Source organism: Periophthalmus magnuspinnatus, chromosome 6 (assembly GCF_009829125.3).
Source record: "Periophthalmus magnuspinnatus isolate fPerMag1 chromosome 6, fPerMag1.2.pri, whole genome shotgun sequence".
In the NCBI taxonomy this organism is placed as follows: Eukaryota; Metazoa; Chordata; class Actinopteri; order Gobiiformes; family Gobiidae; genus Periophthalmus; species Periophthalmus magnuspinnatus.
In genome coordinates, this window is record NC_047131.1 from 3,173,153 (window position 1) to 3,196,236 (window position 23,084).

A 23,084-nucleotide genomic window follows, 5' to 3' on the forward strand; every position below is an offset into this window, starting at 1 on the left:
GAAGAACTGCTGTCATTGACTGCTGTTATTTGAATAATCCCTCCAAAATGACTCAGCAGGACTACTGATCCTACAATGAAAATACTGTATACTTCAATTACCCCAGTAAACTGTGTTTAAGTTTGAGGACCACTGAACTGTGTACCTTTTGGGCTCGCGACGGTGTTTTATTTTGAAGAGCCGTGACCGGATGTATTTCTTCCGCGTGTGTGAACGTGACCACAGCAGCGCCCATGTGATATGTGGCTCACACTGGGGATGTTTGTCTGTTGTGGCAAGAGCTGAACACTAAATCGGACCAAATTATAGACTTTTTCTCACGAATTTTAAGCAGGTATCATGCTTTTACGTAGATAAATTGCGTACGAAGTTTGGACGCTTTCGGACTGCTGCCATAATCCTTTGAGTTTATCTGGTGAGTCAGATTAGCTTTATATTTCAACACACCCACCTAAATCTGACGCTAATTTGCATTATTTATACGAAAATAATGGGGTAGATTAGTGCGGATACTGAGCTGGCGTTCTGTGTCTGTTTATTGACCACAGCCTCGTTAGTAGCACAAGGTCGGGACATAGAAAACAGGCTGCTACAAAGAGCTAACACGTTTAGCAAAGCTGTGCCAGAGCGCCGGTGTGACGGACAAATCTGTACCCCCAGACCAAATAGTGCACCCGGTGTGAAAATGTGGAAATATATACCTATTCTAACGATGACTAATGTTAAGTATGGATGTATTGGATGTCTCTATGTAATAATCATGACAAATGTAGCTTTCCACACGCTAATAACTTTACGCGTAATTGTGCCAAATGATTCGCGTTTGGGCACATGGATTTATTTTCTCGGGTTATTCCTTAAAGCTGTGAATACAAAGTAATTAAATCATTATTACTCACTACTACTCGTGCGTAATTGATGCCGCAGTATAGTTTAGTGTTGCCAAGTGTTTCCAAACCTGTCAGTACAAAGTTGACATGGTAATAATGGCAATTTAGAGACAGGGACGCGCAATCCTGCAGAACACCGACCTGTAGTGATTCATCGCAGCCTCTTTCAACAATAAAGCCCCGTCCTGCTTAGGTGAACGTGTCTTGATACTGGAGTGACTTGTCGTTGTGCGCATTTTGGATTTGGCTGCGTAGGCGATACCTGTGAGGGATTTGCGTATTAGACAAGCTCAAGTGGTGATTCTTTGTAGGATAACGATAGAAAAGCGCCTCCTGCCAAACTAGAAAATCTGGTTATGTGTTTTTTTGATTGTTAATGAATGAATGTGTGACGCTTATAGGATGTTGGCAGCGCTGGGGTGGGGCTGAAGCGGATGACACACGGAGGAGCGAGGATCAAACCGGAGTGTTTGTCACAGCAGCAGGAGCGTGGTGCGCAGACATGACCAAGACCGAGCCCAAGAAGGGAAACGCCGGAAGCTCGTCGTCTGTCGTGACCGGTAAAAGCTCCGTGTCCACCGGGGAGCAGCTCAACAACGGGGCGGCGCTGGAGCAGAGCCACGCGGAGCCGGGCAGACCCAAGGTGATGAAGCAGGCGTCCAAGGAGAGTCTGTACCGGAGGAATACTGAGAGTGAGGTGTATGATGATGGCACAAACACGTTTTTCTGGTGAGTATTTGTTTCCATTGACTTTTTCAATGACATATAAGCGCAGTGTGCGCTTGTTTTTTTCAGTGGTCAAGGTTAAACGCAGGTTACATCCACCTACAGGCATTATTCATCCCTTAAAGGTGCACTGTGTAACTTTTTCAGCAGAGGGTCCATCACCTGCTCTTTTCCAGGGAGATGTTATTGCTTTGTCTGGCTGGAATTTAGAACAATGTGGGATTTTTCTTATCCATTTCCACAGAGACACGCAGGTTACACCACAAGGCCACGTTCCAGGTCATATCTTTATATTGAATTATTAATAATAGGATGGTTTTTAATAATGGGATTCTGTGTTGCAGCCTTTGCAATTTCCGATTTCAGTTTGATAACGATTAATTGTGTGTGCCTAGTAAGAAATGCTGGTTGTCATATAACTAAATGATGCTGTCACTATAATAAACTGGATGTGCAGGGAAATGATATAGACCGACTTGTTTCTGTGTCTCCTACTGACCCACTAATTCATTGACTGGTGTCAGAATGAACTCTTGTCATGTTTCAGGTATGAAGATAATCTCGAAGGGTTAGTTGTGTCCATTATCTCTCACTTCCTGTCATTTCAAACGTGTTAAAGCAATCTCACTATTAGGATTTTGCAACACTAGAAAAAAAGTGACCAACTTTTTGAACAAGTTACACAAATGTATCTGCATGTAAAAGAATAGCTACTGTGCTAAAATACCTTAGTTTAAAATTACCTAAAGAGAATGGGCTGAGGTACTATAGCCTATTTATGTTGTGCCTGTGCTGTTCAGTCTTATCTGTACAAACACTGAATCAGCTCAGCATGAACAGCAAATGGCAAACTAGCAGATATACATTTTGAACAGTATGCAGAGGCAAAAGGATATATGCATTTGAGTGTACGTCTCTATAAAAACAATAATCCATGTCCTAAAACATGTCGTTAAATGTTTTTATTGAGTTTAATGTATCAGAAAAATGTGGAACAACTACAACATTACCAGAAATGTGTAATCTTACTTTACACTTTTACTTTTTCTTGGAGTATTTAAGAGTTTTACACAATATACACAGTTTTCAAATTCTGCATATCTTCAAAACAACATTCACACTATTATCAGTCAGTCAGTGTATTGCCATTCACTCAAAACAGTATCCTTGGTTGTTTAGCTCGAGTATGACTGCATTGGATTATCCTCAGAGTCACACCACAGTAGATGTCCTCTCATTGGCCCATAGACCGTCATGCAGGAGAACGGCTGGACTTAGGCCCTCCCAGACAGGTTCATGTCTACAGGGAGCTGCTGATAGTGAAGAATGACTTTAGCCCATTAGTGGTCCCATGAAAAACAGAGACGCTGTTAAGTATATCCAGCTTCTACCAGTCATGAGAATTTACTAATAGCACGCTTAGATATCTTTTTGAAGGAACTGAGGAATGGATGGATGCAAAAGTCTTTTTTAAAGGTGCACTGCATTAGTTTTTGATGGAAGCTGTACCACAAACAAGCAGTGTCTATATGAAGGTGTTTTGGTTTGATTGAAATTTACCTCCCTCAGCAGAAAGGTTACACAGTACACCTTTACTACAAAAACAATAAAAATTGAGCACAAAAATGTAATCTGTCACTATTGAACCAAAAGTATATAGTGATTGTTAAAGCTACAACTGTTCATCGGAATAATTGTCATATTTTCATTGTCATATTTTCATAATCGTAATCGTTAACTGGACTTTATAGACTTCAGAATACACGAAAAAAGACTTTACAACAAAGACAGTGGCCTTCTTAAATCAAAATGTAAAAAAAAAGAGTAAAATAAAAGGTTTTGTCCAAAATACACTTAATTTGTGAATACTTTAGTGTTCTGGTGTAAGGAAACACGCCAAATTTCTTCTAGCTGTTTATTTTCTGAACACAAGGGCTACTGTAGGCCGTACCCCACGCCAAAACAAGAGCAAAACAAAAGTCTCAACTCATAAAGACAGTCTCTAAAACAGACCAGCAACTGACGAACCTTCACATCAACTTGTCGGCATAACAACCAAGTGTCACATACAAAAGCAGCTACAATAACAACAACACATAAACGATAACGAAAACAACTAAAAGTGTCAGACTCTGAGCTAAACACAAAATATCAGATCATTACAATATTCTTCAGTCGCCATATTTCAACTTTTATTTGGTCAAAATGTATCTAAAGATAAATAATGATAAATAATTTGACTACACAACAGTAAAATAATCGTTAGTTGTGGCCCTTGTAATTATCCTGACCTGCCTCTACATAAAATTTGGTGGTTTCTTGGGGCCCCACATCAAAAGGCGGCAGGCCTTAGATGCATTAGATCAGGCCCCTCCCCTCGCTCTCACCCCTCTAACCTCGGTCCTGCTTCTACTGAGTCACAGAGCTGTTTTTAGACCCTTAATGCTAATTCAGTCAAGATGCTAAAATTGAGAGCAGCATATGCCATGGACAGTTATAATGTGCATGTAAAAAGCAACAAGCTGAACTGAAATGAGGCGTCAGGACTAAACCAGGTCAAGTGCAGATATTTGAGTGAGAACATGTTCTAGTTGTTTTTGTTTTTATTACACAAGTGAATGAATCCACTGGTGTTCTACTGGAGTTCACCAATGAGGACTCATTTTATTCCACAAAAGTTTAAAAATTCTGCTATGCACTCGGGAAATTATGAGGGGTTCAATTGTATTATTTTAAGTGACACTTGCCATTTTGTGCAGTTGAACTTAATTTTACCATATAATCCAGTGGCTCTCAAATTGCTTCATGCCAAGTACCACCAAAGAAAAGATTTGGGTTTCTGATTACCACCAGATGTTAGTCAGGTCTAATTTAGGGCTAAACCAGGTCTAAAAGTGGACTACACCATTTCCACTGTAGTTCTAACCAAGAAATTGTCCAAAGGAGGACAAACAGTGAGTGTGGGAGTGTGTTCGTAAAATAAACTCTACGTACGTTTGAGAAACACAGATATAATGCTTTTCTATTTGAGTCACTGTAATGAGTTGTGCGTCTGCAGGCGAGCCCACACAGTGACAGTGCTGTTCATTCTGACCTGTGCTCTGGTGTATGTGACTCTGCTGGAGGAGACGCCTCAGGACACCACCTACAACACCAAAAGGTCAGTGTGAGGAAACCTAAACAATAACAACACATTATCATATCATTAGCGTAATGTATTCTGCATCTACTGAATATTCATTTTGACTCTGAGGTACAGATGTGGCTTTGAGAACACTGCCAGAGAGCTATTGGAAACAGAGCCAATTGTCCACTTTTTTTTCTCCTACTGTTGCCATAGCTGCCCTCAGATAGACTGACCACCACCGATACTCACGCACACGCCACATTTGTCCTGAGCAATGCGGGTGAAGTGTCACTTGGTTTTCCCTGCGGTCTCCCATCCAAGTACTAACCAGGCCCCACCCTGCTTAGCTTGAGAGATCAAACATTGGGCACTGACAAAGCGGTAATCAGATGGACTTAATCATACACCTTACGTTTCATTAGTAACTCAATTCTGGCTTCACCCACAGCCTCATTTAGTCCATTGTTCTTATTGAATGCACTGGATCTAAAAATAGCTCAAATCCCCATCTCCCTTCGCACCTCCACGCTCGCTCTCGAGGTATTACCTTTCCAGAGCTGTCTCTCAGAAGGTCAAAAGTGTTCAAGTGAGCGTGAAATGAAACCGTCTTCAAGTGTGTTTGTAATATTTTTCTTTGAGTGTTGTAGTACTGGTCAAAAAGTCAATGGCATTTTCTCAAGACAAATCATTAGGAGGAGGAAAACAATGGATCTGCCAAGGCACCTGCTGTATCTCGCGATTGTGAAGGATTAATAGTGTGCCCAGACTTAAAATCAAATATATCTTGTTACATTATATTTTTTGTCATTGTCTGCTTTATTATCCTGTCCTAAAAACATAATATTAACAAAAATACGTTCTCACTGAGGACTGATCATTCATGTCTCATAATTGTAAACTGTATATTCAGATAAACCACCTTTTTAGTTACTACAATTTTATACCAGTACGATATCGACTTATCGTTCAATATATGAAAGCTGGAGTATTTACCATGTATACATTTTCTTTGCACTACTGGGACATTTTTGGTAATTTTGTGACAATATGATATGATTTAAGCCATAAAAAGTTTGAATAAATCACTTTTATGACTCATTATAGATACAAACTAAGTACTTAAGTGTTTCATTCAGCTGTTTATTTATTGCAGCTCATGGTTTCTTAATCATATTGTACATTTAAAGTAGTTTTTTGGGAATAATTGTACTTTATGGTTATTGTGTCAGTGGCATAAATTAGTTTCATTATTACAGTTTATATTTTTTCATCAATAAATCACACATCAACATTTGGTATCGTGACAGGCCTGCCAGTACTTCAAATTCAATCATCAATACCTAAAATTATATACTGCTACTGCTGTGACTATTTGATTGCGTTTATAGGATGGCTAAAGTGTCTATCGTTAAAAAAAAAAAAAAAAAAAAAAGCCTTTTAACAGAATTCTGATGTTTTGACCTGGTTTATGGTTAATATCTCTGAACTTGTGGATAGACCCAGTAATTACAAAGTATCCCCTTGCCAGCACAAATGAACTACTGTTTACATGCAGTGCAATTTAGTCTAAATCTCTACTGTATTTGTGTGTTTTTTCAGAGGGATCGTAGCTAGTATCTTGGTGTTTCTTTGTTTTGGAGTGACACAAGCCAAAGATGGACCCTTCACCAGACCACATCCAGGTACGAAAACTGTATCACTTATTACTATTTACCACCAACTCCATGTTTTGAGCCATGAGCATGCAGAGAAGAAGTCAAGAGATTAGTAATTGAAAAGTTAAAAGTTTTTCTGTGCATGTTTTTTCTTTATTTCATGAGTATTTACATTGTAGCATCAAAAAATGAACAAATGTGATGTAGCAAAAATCTTTCCCTTTGCCTTGATCACTGGTTCGCTCGCTCTTGGAATCTAAAATATTAAACGTATTTAGTTATTCAATTGTATTTACTTACTGCTACATAATTCCATACACTTTGCTTCATATATTTGAGGTGTGTAGAAAGTAGTAAACATAAAGAAATACCATTTGAATACAAAGGTGGGTCCAAACTTGTGACTGGTAGTATTTATTTGCTCTATAAATTTCCATATTTTGGTGTGTTGTTTTTGTCGCAGCGTTACTTGTAGATACTCAGGTGTTGTTTTTTAATACACGGACGGGAATCTGGACCTGGATGCATTATAAGGATCAATGCGACAATGGAAAAAGTCTGAGTGCTGACGATCAATAAAACACAAACGCAGCTTAATGTGAGAGGGCGAAGGAGACACCTGAGTGAACAGAGACAAGTTCAGTCTAAAGAAAGAGGAGCGTTTTATTGGGAAAGGCGCCTGATTATTATGGAAACAAATCCTTAAACTCAAAGCAAAACATACAACATAGAAAGTGTTTGCAGTGGTGATTACATGAGCCGTTTCACATTGCTATTGTCAGTTCAGTATTGTCAACATAAAGCTTCATTTGTAGACTTACTCACAGTGGGAAGGGTAAACAAATGTTTACTTTGGTATAATTAAATACATCAAAATGTGTATCTAAATCCAAGTGTCTCTGTAACAATTTGGAAAAAAATTATCTAATTGCATGTTTTCTGACAAGCATTGAGATTAGATCTGCAAGTTATGTTTTAAAAATAGGTTTGTGTTCAAAGTTCATGTGACAAAAAGACGGAAATATGAACTGACAAACTAAAACTAGAAAGACGGTTCAAAACACTTGTTTGTTTGAGTTAGCAGGACAAATGCAGAATAAGACGGGATATTTTGTAGTTTGAGGAGGAAAAGATTCTACTTGAAATTGCACCTTCTCATTTGCGTTTGTTCAAATTGCTATTTCCATCAGTTGTGATTAATCTCACAGCTGCAGTGCGTAGATAATATTTTTAGTTGTATCCATCAAAATTTGAAATGTAAAAATGTGAAGATGAAGTTTGAGCAGTTCTACAGTATTTAAATCCAATTCCCTCTGTAATTCTTGGTGCTGTATATATTTTCCACATGTCAGTTGCTTTTCTTTCATCTCTATGGCAGAATTTGTGTTTGTGGTTACTGTCATGAAACAAACTTCACTCAGGGGAGAAGGGAAGGGAGTAGGAAGTAGGAGGATAGGTGCAGCCTAGGACACTTGTTACATACATGAAGTGAACTGGTGAGATTTGGTTGTCATTGGGTCTGGTCTTTGTTGAGCTGAGACTGTGGGGTAAGGACTAAAGGGGGTGGTTGAAGTTGGTAGTTGCAATGCGTCACTGCCCAACCTGTTGGACCAGACCAGTAGCTTGAGTCTTGCTTAATTTGTTGATGTTGGAGGTGGTTTCCTGGGAGCAGATCCATAGAGGATTAAGGTGTGGAGACAAACAAAGATTTACCTGATTGTGCCTCTGAATCTGAGATTTTCTTATTTGAGCAGATAAAAATATGAATATACTATAGTACCTCTGCACTGGTACAGAAACAATATTGGTCTTAGTGAAAATTGTATACCGTGGTCACGTTCTATAAGTAACGCGAAGTAGTCAGGTTTATTTTTTACAATTATTCTATATATGTTTTGCAGCTGTAAACCCCTCACCACACACTTTATACACTTTTCTTACACAGGCATTAACATTTTCTCACCCAAAAAATTGTTTGATTAATTTAATGAATTAATAGTGACTCATGTGTATTTCACAGTTCCTCTCATTGTGCCTCTTTGTCCTGGCATTGCTCCACTGTAGTGCCGCTGGAACGTTAATGTGAATTTGGCTGAACACATTCTGTACTGTACAGGAGACACGGCACAGAGGAGATTGACAGTGGTCTACAGTCCCTTAGCCAATCAGGACGCAGAACACAATGCACGTTCATACACTGTAAAAAACATGTATAATTCCACTGAAAAACATCCACGAAACAGCGAGACCGCGAAAGGTGAACCACAATATAGCGAGGGACAACTGTATTCCTTTTTGGTACTGATGCTTGGTGGTGCCTGAAATGGCACTTAAGTTGTGCCAACATAAATGAATGAATGAAGCTCTAAGAAATGTGTATAGAGTTTTGCCATTATTATGTTGTTCTAGGTAATAATTTAAAAAATGTGAAAATCACAACTATGTTAAACTGTTGTAGCAGTCCAGAGATAATCCTCACTTCTAATGATTTTACAGTTTGTCTGTACTGATGCAAAACAATTTTTACTTTATTAGCCTACATGTATACAATCTGGTACAGCAACTTTAAAACCACAATGTATGTACTAATAAATCAAACGGTAACAACCCTTACCTAAAATACTCTGATCTGTACTTTTTGAATTATACCATTACTGTGATTGTGCGAACTATACTTTAGAAAAAACATGAACAGATGAAAAAGTACCGTAAATTTCGGACTACAGAGCGCACCTCAATATAAGCCGCACCAGCTAAATTTGAAAAGAAAATCAATTTTGTCCATATATAAGCCGCACCTGAATATAAGCCGCAGGTTTTCATATTGTAACATGAGATATTTACACAGAAAGACGGTGCACCGACACCTGCCTAAAAATTGGCACCAACACGGGATGAACACACCTGCAGGTTTAGAAAATAAAGCTGCACCAACACGGAAAATCTGCTTTTATTTCCTCTGAAAACTTTTGTTGTCTTTTCACATTGACCAAGTTGGATTCATTGATGTCGAGCTTATGTGCAGTGGCTCTATTTCAGGGGTCGGCAACCCGCGGCACCAAAACCGCATGCGCCTCTTTCAGCCTTATACTGCGACTCTGCGTGGCTTGGGAAAATAAATTTTAAGTATTTAATTGAAGTGTATTTTATTTGTGTTAGCTCTTTTTTGTTGTAGTTTAAATTGGAAGATCATTATGATCTTAAAATAAAATTTTATTTTCTTATTTTTCGTTGCTCAAAATAAGCGTCACACTCGCGGAACAATGTTCAAAACAAACACCGCTCACGTCTCACAGACACAGGCACAGCTCACAGTCCTGCGTAAAAAGCCCTGATTTTCAGACGCTGTGCACACAGGGGTCAGGAGCAACTTTCGCCCGTCCCTAATGACACACTAATAAGCTCGTCCGTAGATGTATCATGAAAATCCTGCTGTAAATCGCCACAGAAATCTATTTGATGTAGTAGCAAGTATATTATCTGCTCTTGTGTTATACGTGAAACGTCATCGCGGAGACATCAGACACGACGCACAAAAGTAGAGCCACAAGCGAGTGAAAATGAGCCAAAACAAAAGTCTTTGGAGAGCTTTTAACAAAGGGGAAAAGGACAACTGAGGAGCCAGAAGAGGAGACTACGATCTCCAAGAAAAAGAAAGATAAATTTAACAGACAATGCCTACTTAAAATCTGGGTTTGTCGCTACAGGTGACTCTCAAGCACAGTCTGCTCTGCGTAATATGCGGGAAAAGCAAATGAGGCAATGAAACCTTCAAAACTGCTTTGGCACATGGAGACTAAGCACCTGGGATTAACCTCTTAGCATTCCGGGTGATTTTGGTGAAATTGCCTTTGTTCTGACCTCTCCAAATTAAAATAATCACCATTATTGAACCCTCAGTAGTAAATGCACAAGATTGGGGTCTTTGTAAAGGTAACACCCTATAGTTTTACCCACAGGCGTCAGAATCACTGTAAGTTTGTCTGCTGAGCATTTATACACTTTGGAACACACATAAAAAATTTTTTTCTCATCCTCGCCAAAAAAAAATTGTGAAAATGAAGGTGTAGAAAGCTGCAGTAGGTAGCTGGGGGCAAAAATACACCATACCTCAACTGACAAGATTGTTGACCACTTACATTTCAAATTTGAGGTCAATACGGGCGGGCCGTTGGAACGCTAAGTGGTTTTAAATGATACGCCGTTAGAGTTTTGTTTTGTTTTTTGAAAGAAACTGCGGCGCAGAGTAGATACAATCACATAATCAGCGCAGGATGCAGCTGTTTGGTGAGTTGTATTTTTTTATGCACTTAAGTTATTTTTGCCATATTTATCTGCCACGTGTAGAAGGCTTGTCCGTGAAAATAAAACCTACATTATTCCGTTACATTATTATTATTATACAGTGTTATCTTCATTTTAGATGTCAAAAAGTATTTGCGGCTCCCAGTGTTTTATTTTACGTGGAAAGTGGGTCCAAATGGCTCTTTGCGTGTTAAAGACCGACCCCTGCTCTATTTCCTTCTTTATCTTAAAAACTGCATCATATCCATTTCATGATGCGCAAAATGATCGTTCAAAATCAAAACTAGTGAATTCTTCAGAGCAAAATCTTTCCCCACGTCTGTCTCACTTTTACGTTTACAGCTAGAGAGTGCACCCCAGGGGCCGTTATCCAGTAAAATTCTATAAATAAGCCGCACTGCTGTATAAGCCGCAGGGTTCAAAGTGTGGAAAAAAAGTCGCGGCTTATAGTCCAAAATTTACGGTAGGCATGAACATTTTTTTTTAGATCTTTTTTTTCCCCAAATGTTTAAATTACAGAATACATTACATTGATTTAAACTGTGCACACTTAAACACATCAAGGAGCATCCATTTTCAGTGAGCACTGAATTATGAACTGATCTCATTAAAGAACATGTTTGTTGAAGTCTAAACTACAGGGTTAGACAGTTTTATATAAGATTTTAGAAAGACAGGAAGCCTAAAACTTGATTTTTTCTTGCAGTCCTATCAAAAAGTGTATACAATATGTAAACAAAGTTGGATGACTTGAAATTTTAACTTGACAGTGGCTCAGAACGTCTTCACGGTATTTTTTTGCAAAGTTAAAACTTGTGGGGGACCAATGCTTGAACCTGACCCACAGGCTCTAAATCAAGTGTATAATTTGATGGTTGAGGCGGTTGCAGAGACAGAGTTCAGTGACTGTGCCTGGATCATGAGGCCTGGTGAATCCTGTGAGAGATGCACTTTAGGCGTCATACAGTCTTACAGTGTTCTTATGTAACTCATTTAAACTGATTTTGTGGGTTTTTGTGTGTGTGTTTTTTTTTTCTTTGCAGCGTACTGGAGATTCTGGCTCTGTGTCAGTGTGGTCTACGAGCTTTTCCTCATCTTTATCCTCTTTCAGGTGAGCGCACAGTCACACACCACGGATTGGACATGTAACGTGGCTGATGGTGCCACCTGACAGCTGCTTTTACAGTAAACCGTATGAGGGTAAAATAGAGCAGGGAAATGTGGCAAAAACACAAACAAGACAGACTTTTAATCATTGCCTAAACAGTCAAATTTATTCCTTGAGTCTGAACTTTGCTCCTAACCACATTTCACTGACACAGGATTGGCTCTAGACCTCTCCCTTTAAAAAAGAGGCAAGCTGATCATTGATAAAACTGTTGGATCCTACTTTAAATAAAATTCAACTAATTGCACAGCCCCGAAGAGCAAAAATGGGATAGCGCCTCATTAAGTCAGTTGTATTTTAAATGTTCTTTCTGTTTTCATAAGACTGTTCACGATGGGAGGATCTTTATGAAATACATCGACCCTAAACTCGGGGTCCCCCTCCCGGAGCGAGACTATGGGGGCAACTGTCTGATATACGACCCCGACAACACCACCGACCCTTTCCACAACATCTGGGTGAGTCATTTTACCTCTGGAACCATTTTGTACGATTTTCAGTTGTTTTGTGGTCTGTGGTCCTGTTCAGATCTAGTGTTTGCTTCATTTTAAGTCCTTTCTATCCAATTTTACTTCGAGTTAGTCCTTGTTTTGATCTTCTACCAAAACTATTTTTAGACCTGGTTGGGCTCTTGTTTCGACCTCATATAGAGCCTGGTTTAGATCTGGTGGTACTCGGAAAGTAGGTTGTCAAAAATCTGTTCCCAGATAATAAAGCTAAACTTAGCATCAGTACTAGATACTTATTTGTATTGATACTGGATAAAAAGTCAGTTTTTAGTGGTAGTATGGTCTTGATCCATATCAGAACTATTTACAACACAATTTTGTATTTATTTGTATTATTTGTTTTTATGTATTTCTCAGCATTTATACTTGTTAAAATGAATAGTAGTTTTCTCTTATCGTAATGAAACTGGCAAAAAAATACGCCCCGCATCTTAATCTATTTTTGTTACAAGTGGGAAAATCTAGATAACATCAACAGATTTTATTTGTATCAAGTACCTCGAAGAAATGCACGGGAGGATGACCTTGAAAATATCTCTTTTCTGCAAAGAGTCTGAAGAGTACATGAAAACTGCACAGAACCAAATAAGTATCAGAATACGTTTTTTTAACGTGGACTTGGGGCAGCCAGATGGCGTCTTGTCGTTGTTCCTTCCTTTAAGCAGCTCTTTCCTGTTGATACTCGGAGACAAACATGTCACAGGAAATGTTTAATGTTGTTTTTCAGGACAAGATGGATGGATTTGTGCCAGCTCACTTCTTGGGATGGTACATTAAGGTAACTACCGGTACTATTACTATGACTACTACAAGTATTACTACTATAAATACTGCTACTACTACCTTTCTAAAATGGGGTTGTTAAAGGTAGACTAACCAATACTAAAACCCATACACAAACTAGATACTCAGTTGATATTAAAATAATACATTAATTGAATAAATTCAGTATTTAAAAACAGGGCAAAATTTGATGTTTCCCCAAAAAACTGAAAAGGAATGGAATGGAAACCTGTATAAGTAAACATAATAGTATAATATAGAAAAGTATGATTACAGTCTTTTTAAATTATCATTTGGGAATCAGGATTGGTAAGGAGTATCAGTTTATGTCATAACACTAGTTAGCAGAGAGAATAATTAGTAAATTTGTTTTTCTTTATTCCTCCTCTCTTTCTCTTTCTTTTCAGACGTTGATGATCCGTGATTGGTGGATGTGTATGATCATCAGTGTTATGTTTGAGTTTCTGGAGTACAGCCTCGAGCACCAGCTGCCAAACTTTTCTGAGTGCTGGTGGGACCATGTATGTGCCACTGCCTTTTATTTCGTTCATGATGTCTTAATTTCAGATGGAGGACAGGGGCCTGACAACATTTTCACAGTTTTTGAAAGAAAAAAAACAAACTGAAAATCCACACACGTTGAACCTCAGTATCGGACTGAGTGTAGGTTTGTCAAAAAAGCAGGATTTCGAGTTGCTAATTGATTGTAAACTGAATAATTGAAATCAGTAGATGCTGATTTCAATAATTGTCACATGAATGGAAAAATTGTGGACCTTTCCTGAATAATTTTGAAATGGTCTGGATCTACATTGGAACTAGTATAAAAGCATATTCAATAAAATAATATAATTTGTGTTGAAAGTAACATTGTATAATCTAATTCTAAAAGCACACTGTCCTCTCCTGCAGTGGATCATGGACGTTCTGGTGTGTAACGGTTTGGGGATTTACTGTGGGATGAAGACTCTGGCCTGGCTCTCCATGAAGCCTTATCAGTGGCAGGGACTCTGGAACATTCACACCTATAAGTATGGTTTATTTCATATCTTTTATTTAAGTATTTCTTAGAGATTAGCTCTAGAAATTGTTAATGTTAATCTTATGTCCTAAAGTGATAAATAACAATCATATCTTTGGGGTTAGAATTCACCCCACATTTGTCACCTATTGTGAAAAAGAATGATTTCACATTAGTTCATTTGTGCTCACAGAGAAAACTTTGAACTTTCAGTTTGTTTCATTGGTCAAGTTCTTGGAGATATAATAAGCTCTGTGCACAGCAGAGCCCGGCAGCCTCACTGTCACTACTTCCTGTCCAATTTTATCTTTGTTTTTGCAGAGTCACAATAAAATGAATACACATTTAAAGATAAGGCAGTGACAGGGAGCTGTGGGTGGATGTCCCTGTCACATGTTAAACACGACACAAATAAAATAATACTTCAGCACAGACACTGTGTTTAGAAAGGCAGGTGTTTGTTTCAATACTAACGCTAATGCTAATTTTGAGGCATAATAAATATTAAAACAACATCACGAGCAAACATTAAAAAATATTTGGTAGTCTTTATTTTAATTAATTAGAATTTTAGTAGGTTGTTTATTTAAAATGTTGAGCTTTTAATAAAAGTTAGCTTAAGCTTTGAGACACAGTGAGCTAGCTAGCATGCTGCTGTACACAGAGCCAATTACAACCTTTTAGTGAAATTAGGAACCACAAAGTTGCTAATTATTATATTTTTCTACCATTTTATTTATTTGTAATTTATTGTTTTTATTGCTCTTCCTAAACCTCAGTAACTAATTGCATTGTCCACATCAAATCCAAGTTCACAAAGGGAGCAAAATGCATTGTGTTTTCTTTCTAAATATGTTCATGTTCTGTTGTTTTTCAGGGGTAAAATAAAGCGTATTGCGTTCCAGTTCACTCCCTACAGTTGGGTCAAGTTTGAGTGGAAACCTGCCTCTAACCTGCGGCGCTGGCTCGCTGTCCTTGGCATCATCTTTATGGTAAGAATAGACAGTCTCGTAGGGGAAAAAAGAAAATGATTTGCTTATTTACTGCCCCTTGTAGCTGTTTTTGTGCCTACAACTTCTGCCCAGTGGCAAATAAAGTGAGCTGATCATAAACTCTACTGGTTAAATGTGGATGTGTCAATGTATCATCTAAAGTACAAAATGCTAAATTAGAACATTAGGTGTGTTGTCTATGATTAAAACTGCACTTTGTAACTTTTCTATTGTGGGGTCTACCTCTATGGAGGAGTTATTTCCATGCTCCCCACCTCTCCCACCGCTCAGCTGAGCGCACATATTGTTGCTTGTTGCTACGTTTGCAAAGTGACTGACAATGCTGACTGCCAACAAAGAACACATGTAACTGCTAAAACGTATAACATTACTCCATACAGATGAAACATCTGTCAGGTCGAGGTTACTTCTGTAATGGACAATCAGTTCGATCACAGGGAAATGCGTTACCCCGTTTGATGCTGGGCATGAAGTTTGGCACAGCTAGCACAGTTAGCTAACTTTGCACATTGCTCTTGTTTACACACTGTCAACAAGTGGCATTAGTTGCACATATTCTGCAGATGTAACTAAAGCAAATAATTATTTCAATTACATAACTAGAACAATGCTACTATGAGTATTGTATATAACGCTATGTGATTAGTAACAACATCACCAGATCTGCGTCGCTCTCGCCCTCTTCTATTTCTGTGAGTTCTCTCCATTCCTCAAACACCTTCCCAGATTGACACGTGAGCTCTGGCCCTGTCACATTCAAGTTTTTTTCCCTTGCGTCCTCTGACAAAGGCTTCCTCTGTCTTTTAGCTGGTTGTGCAATGGCAGACACTTCACAGATGAACACTGGACATTTATTCTTGTAGTGAACTTTGAACAGTGTCGGAGTGTGTCATTGCTCCGTTACCTGTGTGTATGGTGTCTATATTGAAGTGGCACAAAGCAATTTGTTCTCGTTCTCGTGATAGAAAGACTCCCGAGAGGTGACTGCGGGTCGGTGGCAACAAATTGCATGTGTGTTGCATGTCAGCTGGTGGAGCCAGCGGACTCTTCAAACACCCCAAAAGCACCTGTGTAACCACCAGAGGGTTACCAGATACGTTAAAAATGTTATTTAGATCTGCTTTAAAAGTCAACAAAGCACACAAAGCAACACAGGTATGAGGTGAGATTTCTGCTCATTTGTGTTTAACTTCAGTCCATTCACTTTTGTGCAGTACTTGGACCTCATCTAACAGACAGGCTTTAGCACATTTATTCTGCAGAGCAAAAAGTGCATAAAATGAACTGATTATCTTGATGACATATAGATTTCTGATACAAAACGCTTGGTGCACATATTCATTAGACCACAGTGTTAGATTACATGTTGTAGATTAAAGTGCAGTGGTTTGTGTTGGTGCTGTAATGCATCGCCCACACATCACCTCTCTGGGATTAGCTCTTAATGATGTAATCCTCTTAATCTGTTCCTGGAGTTAAACTGTTTCCCACAATACTTCAAGGGACTTTCCAAAACAAAACAAAACAAAGTAATAAAACAAAAAAACTATTACCGGTACTAAACCACTATCCACAACTCAACCCTGGCGTGCAGTGTGTGTTGTCCTGCGACTTCATGCCGTGTGTTCAAACTACATACCACATGGCTCTGGTTGTCCGCTTCCTCACCCTCCTGTGCGTCCCCTCTTGTTTGGACAGTTCCTGTTGGCCGAGTTAAACACATTTTACCTGAAGTTCGTTCTGTGGATGCCTCCGGAGCATTACCTGGTACTGCTCAGACTCGTGTTCTTCGTCAACGTGGGAGGAGTCGCCATGAGGGAGATCTACGACTTCATGGACCACCCGTGAGTTTGTATTTAAACACCACTGCAAACTGTAGGTGAAAATTTTAAATAGAAAAGTATGGATGGGCAATATAGTAGCGATAATATCAGTACTGCTGAACAAAATATCAGACCATCCCTGTTGAAGAGTTCAGTGTGTCTGCCAGTTTGGAGGTGCAGTTTGTTTGTATGTTTTAAATATGGACTCAATGATTTTCTGCCGTTGTCCATTAACCGTGTATAATCTTACTAAAATAATGACTCGACTAATAAAACATTTGGTTAGTTAAAACTCCAACTACTGAAGAACTGCAGGTGTACGTGTTAGTTTAGGTAAAGTCATTCCTTCTCTCTGTTCTTAGTAAGTTCCATAAAAAGTTGGGTCAGCAGGCGTGGATCGTGGCAGCCATCACAGTGACAGAGTTCCTGATCGTGGTGAAGTACGACCCCCACACCCTGATGCTCCCCATCCCTCTGTCCATCATCCACTGCTGGATCCTGGGCCTTGGCCTCATCGTCTCCTGGACCCTCTGGAGGTTCTTCATACGGTGAGCGCAACTCAGGTTACCAGACAAGGAACCAAAGAGCAGGGGGATAATGGGGCGTTCATGTTTTACTTGGTTTAGTGTTTTGGTGGGATTGTGCCAGGGGTAAGTGTTTTTCATTGTTTTGCTGCAGTCAAGTAGTGAATCAAAGTTGGGGAAAAGTTGAAAAATGGGAAGTGGTACTAAAAGGGAATTCCTCTGTCTATTTGCCTTGTGTCCAGAATATACACTTCTCTAATACTTTACAAATATGTGAGTTTGGCCAAGGGTGAATCTCCCAGAGTTCCAATGGGCGTGATTGACAGAACTTAATTAACTATCTTCATCTTAGGTGAGAGAAGTTTGATTTTGTTGAAAATGATGAGTGACCAAAGAGCTGCTTCTTTTCACATGCATCACTTCAAATGCATATTTTTTTATACAGAGGAAGTCGTGATTCCCTCTGGATAAAAAAACAGATGCCAGTGTGGATTTGCAAGTCAATCTATATCATGAAGAGTTTACATAACACACTGTCTAACAGTTTGAACATTCATTTAGTGTTGTCATATATTTTGATCTGTCAAATAATAACTAATAACATTGACCTTGGTTCTTTTTGCTGTTTTTTCACTTCTGCTTGCGTAAATCAGACAATGCCCAATTGTATCTTCAATCTGAGAGGAGGAGAGGTGATTTGAGGATTTGTTGTTTAGGAGGAACAGTTATTGAATTTGTAAAGTGAAGAAAACCACATTTGTGTAACTGGCCTCAGTCACATGAGCAGCTCAGCTGTTCCACATTTTCACATATTAAGAACAAAACTGTCTTTGTTTATCAAAATAGGGAAACGTCTCAATTGCTTCTGCTTGGTGCATTGTATTGGCCAATACTCACTACTGCATATGTCAAATTCACATCTAGATTATCTTAAACCTGAGTAAACCTGAGTAACACATAGAATTGGTGATTGTTTTTACAACATTTCAATGTATTATCCAATCATAAAGCAAAACGAGATCTACACTTTGTTAACATTTAGTTTTGAGTATCTGGCAGCTCACTCACCCCAGCACCTGCAGCTAATCAATGTATATTAAATCAGTGACGGAGGCATTACAGAGAGTAAAACTGTTTGTGCCTTCAGTATGCAGGTCGGAGTACTGGCAACCCAGCTTCAGTTGTAATTTTAGTTCTTAGCAAAAGGACATTCTTACAAAATTTGAACAAGAAATACAGTAGAGCCAATACAATATCCAATATTGTATAAGTTGATTTAAATGATGTAAAGTTCACAAATTCTCTTTTCCTTTTTGTGAAAAAAAGAAAAGAAAAAACAAACTAAGAAACTGACAAATAGACTGGGGCAGGTAAAACTGTTAACAATTATCTGCTAAATTTTTAATATCGATCTGTGATATAGAATGCATTTCTAAGAGATGTATAATTGAAGCGATGTGGTGTTTTACAGTTCCCTCTCTTCTTTGTCTCCTCAGTGACATCACCCTTAGATACAAAGAGACACGGAAACGCAAGCAGGAAGCCCCGCTCGGCAACGGCTCCACTCCAACGGGACGCAGCAAACTCAACGGCTCGGACACCGGGGTCAGGCAAAGAAAGTCCTGAAACGAGTCCTCAGACCAGACCCAAGTCCAGATCTGGGACTGAACCAGGGCTGAAGCAGGACCAAAGGGACTATGGCTAAACTCATAGTGACTCATGACAGTGAAGATGGATGTATGGACACTAATGCACAGTGGACTTAAGCTGAGACTGCAAGAGTTGAACAGAGGATCAGCCAAAACATTATGACAATATATTCAATTTTTTTGTTCTAAGAGTGTAAAAACGATTTTGAAAAGCAGCCAAAAGAGCTGATTAAAGGTGCAATGTGTAACTTTTTTTCAGTGGAGGGTACAACATCGACTTTTGCTATTGCTATTGGGTTGCCTGAAAAGTTCCACAGTACGGCATTAAACAAACCTATTTAGCATTTCTTTCATTGCAGGTGTTTTAATTGCATTCTTAGTGTGAGTGGCATCACCTCCACAGATCTTACCTGCAGCTTGGCCTGCTGGCGTCACCTACATGTGTCCTTTGAAATACGTAAGTTTAAAGCCATACTGTGGAACATTCTAGGCAAAGCAATAGCATCTGCGGAGACAAGAAAATGGTTCTACCTTTTAGAGAGAGGGTCATAATATTTTGGCTGATCTGTGTAGTTATCAGACAAGTAGTGCCACAGCGAATTACCTCATAGTCTTTAAAATATTTTTGTTTTGTGGGTTTAAGGTAATTATTTGGTTAAGATAAAACTGAACAAGAACATACGCACATTTCCACTGCACTACTTTCTGCTATAGTATATCGTGGCTCAATAGACCGTTATTTTTGCACAACCAGAAATGTGACATTTAAATCAAACACTGACCAAAAGATTTGAAACTAGAAGGGAATTTGGAGCTTAATGTGGAAATTCAACTGAAAATCCATAAATATTGGGATTAAATTCAACCAATAACAATTACCAGTATATAGTACCGGTAGTTTTTGGTTGACAGTTGTCATTTTGGAGGGTATATTTTTCGTGAATGCACTGAATTTTATCCCTAAACTTGAAAAGGGGGTCTTGGCAACATTATAAAAAAAAAAAAAAAACTATGCTAAAATATACTTAGTGTAAATATAAACTTAATTGCAAAGGGAGAGTTGAATTAGTTTTGGTAAGTTACAATCGGCTGATCTGATTTAGATTATTTTCAGTTCCAACGTGGACTAGAACAGGGACTAGAACAGGGACTAGAACGTGGACTAGAACGTGGACTAGAACAGGGACTAGAACGTGGACTAGAACGTGGACTAGAACAGGACTAGAACAGGACTAAACTAGGCTTCAAATAATTGTTACACTTGTCAGATATCATTTAATTTTGCAATATTTTGTTCAACGCAATGGTTTTCGTACTTACTGTTTAAGGACCCATGGCTCTTAAGACTTTATTGTAAAAAAAAAAAGTATGTACAAAAATAATGAGGTTGTAACATACTGTAGGTTTTCAAATTGTGCATATAGATCTGTGTATAATAGATGGGAGGTGTCTAGTTTGGGTGCTTATTGGTTGATGTTTTTTCTTGATGTTTAAGACTGATTTAGTGCCCAAAAAAATAGGTTACACAATGTGCAGCAATTAGACAATCATTAAACACAGTGAGAGACGTTACAAAAAATGATTACCGGTATTTTTTTTATTTATTTTTTTTGCAGTTAAACCAGTGTTTTGCCTGTTTTTGCTTCAAAGCCATAGTCCCAAAGAAGTCTAAAGCTCAGCAACTAAAAATGCCAAAACATTTTTACACTACACACTTTTACATTACACTATGTAACTTTTTTCTAGTGGAGGGTCTGCCATCTGGTTTTCTCCATGGAGATGATACTACATTGCCTGGAATGTTTCATAGTATGGCATTAAAGTTAGCTAGTTCAATTAGGATTTATTCAATTACAGGTGTTATTGCTAAAAAAAAGAAAACTGTGTAACATTTTGGGCAAAGCAATAACATCTCTATGGCAACAAGCAAGTGGCAGAGGCTCCACTAGAAAAGTTACATAGTGGAACTTTAGATTAGACTTTAGATTTTGACATCTGAAGCAAAAATGTGTATCCATGGACGCAAGTGACACAACATTGTTTAAAATTTTAGGGAATAACTTTAAACATGTTGACAGTTAAGACTAACATGTTGGAAATTCAAAATAATCTCAATTGTAGATGTATATGTTTTGTAGTCTACTTAAGATTTAAACGTCTGATAAATTTGACCTCATTTATTTGTAAAAAGTAACTAATGAATACAATGTTATCGCAATATATTGTAACCTAGACTACTGCCATGTATGTGAAGATTCAGTATTTTTGTATTATTTAGCTGTATTTTTGCTAAATAATTTGTATATTTTGCGCTTTATTTTGAAAATTCAAAGAGCTGGCATCTGTCATAAGCTGATCTATATAGAAATGAATATGTTTATTTGATACTTTCAGATAATCTTCTGTTTGTAAAATTTAGATTTGCTGTTGTAAATGTTAAGCCAATAGATTTTTTTGTTGTGTATGGGCTTGTGGTTCATAGATGCAGTCACTAGAGGGCAGTCCTTGTTTATTGATTGTTTGATTGTTTATTGATCGTTGTTGATTGATTGTAAGTCTATGAAAAAAGCCATGTTGTGTAAATGTAAAAACATGTAGAAGAACAACCAAAACAAAACATGCTGCTGTATCATACGGTTTTATAACGTTTTCAATAAAATCAAGCAAAACGTGACATTTGGGTGTTAATGCTTTTATCGTTGCTAAAAATGAGGAAAAAACGTTAGCATCCCTGATCGTTTTGAATAAATGAAGCTCATTCAACCCACTCGATACTGTGTCTGTGTCCTTGAGCAAGACACCCATGAGTGAACTGGTTCTTTGGTGTGACATCAAACTGGTGGTGTATCTAGTTTGGTTTTGTCGTATAAAACAGTAAATCTCCAGTTAAGTTTTAAATGGCTATTTTTTTACATCTTAAAAAAAATGCTTATATTTTAGTTGAGCTGAAATTGAAGATTTTCGGCAAAACAAATCATTTCTAAATCAACTTTTCACAGAAGTGGGACAAGACACAATTTCCATACAGTTCAATTCACAATTTTGGTCTCACAAAAAAAAAGTTCAATATATTTGTTGTAAGTTTAGCACTGCTTTTTAAAACTACAGGTTTTGTGTAGCTCACCAGCTCAAAATAAAATCAGTCAATCAATTAATCAATCATGTGGCAAGTCTTGTCCTGTCCCTTTATATTACCCATCTCCTAAGGGTTCCATTTTAACACTTTGAAATGGACAAAGTCAAATTGGACCAACAAAAAGTACAATAAACATTAAAAAGTTGTGAACACTGCTTTATTGCATAGCTGTTATATATTTTGCACAAGTATAAAAAATGACAGGCTTGACTTGCATAGACCAGTTTAAGTTATCACATCTCATCTTGTGAAAAGCATAAAAAGTGTAATGCTTTATTTGGAGTCTTAAACAGCTGGAGTGGTCTCAAAGTATGCAAAAAAATAAGAATTTACTAGAAAATATTTGGAAAAATGTATCAGAAAATGCATAGCATATAGTAGGAATATATTAGTCTACGATTGTCATTTAGTTTTGTGAAATTACTGGGTTCACATTGGTCTTTGGTGGTCAATATTTAAGGCACAGATTTACACAAAATACAGTTCACATGTGCAAATGTTCTCAATGTGCTTTGTATTGTCCTCATACAAACATGCTAAGGTTTATCAACAACAACAAAAAAGCAAATCTGTATAAAAAGCTAAATCAGTAACAGTCTTTCAATAAGTCTGGGTTCACAATGGAGAGGAAAGTGGACCAAGAATAATATAGTAATAATAATAATAATAATAATACACTATGGCGCATTCAAAAGGACTTAAATAAAGTATGCTAGAAAATTCAAGTATTTTGTTGGAAGAGAACCATAAGGAAG

The 23,084-nt window shown here is 37.9% G+C and overlaps 1 protein-coding gene across 1 annotated transcript; it reads left to right on the forward strand.

Moving 5' to 3' along the window:
- The first annotated feature begins 207 nt into the window (after positions 1 to 207).
- ptdss2 (phosphatidylserine synthase 2) lies at positions 208 to 21,897 on the forward strand. Its single transcript, XM_033968400.2, has 13 exons — positions 208 to 415; positions 1,292 to 1,619; positions 4,675 to 4,776; positions 6,343 to 6,425; positions 11,747 to 11,814; positions 12,195 to 12,329; positions 13,108 to 13,158; positions 13,571 to 13,684; positions 14,076 to 14,194; positions 15,062 to 15,176; positions 16,896 to 17,041; positions 17,383 to 17,568; positions 19,041 to 21,897. The coding sequence occupies exons 2-13, from the start codon at positions 1,393 to 1,395 to the stop codon at positions 19,168 to 19,170; spliced, it is 1,476 nt and encodes a 491-aa protein (XP_033824291.1). The 5' UTR covers positions 208 to 415; positions 1,292 to 1,392; the 3' UTR covers positions 19,171 to 21,897.
- Positions 21,898 to 23,084: the final 1,187 nt, after the last annotated feature.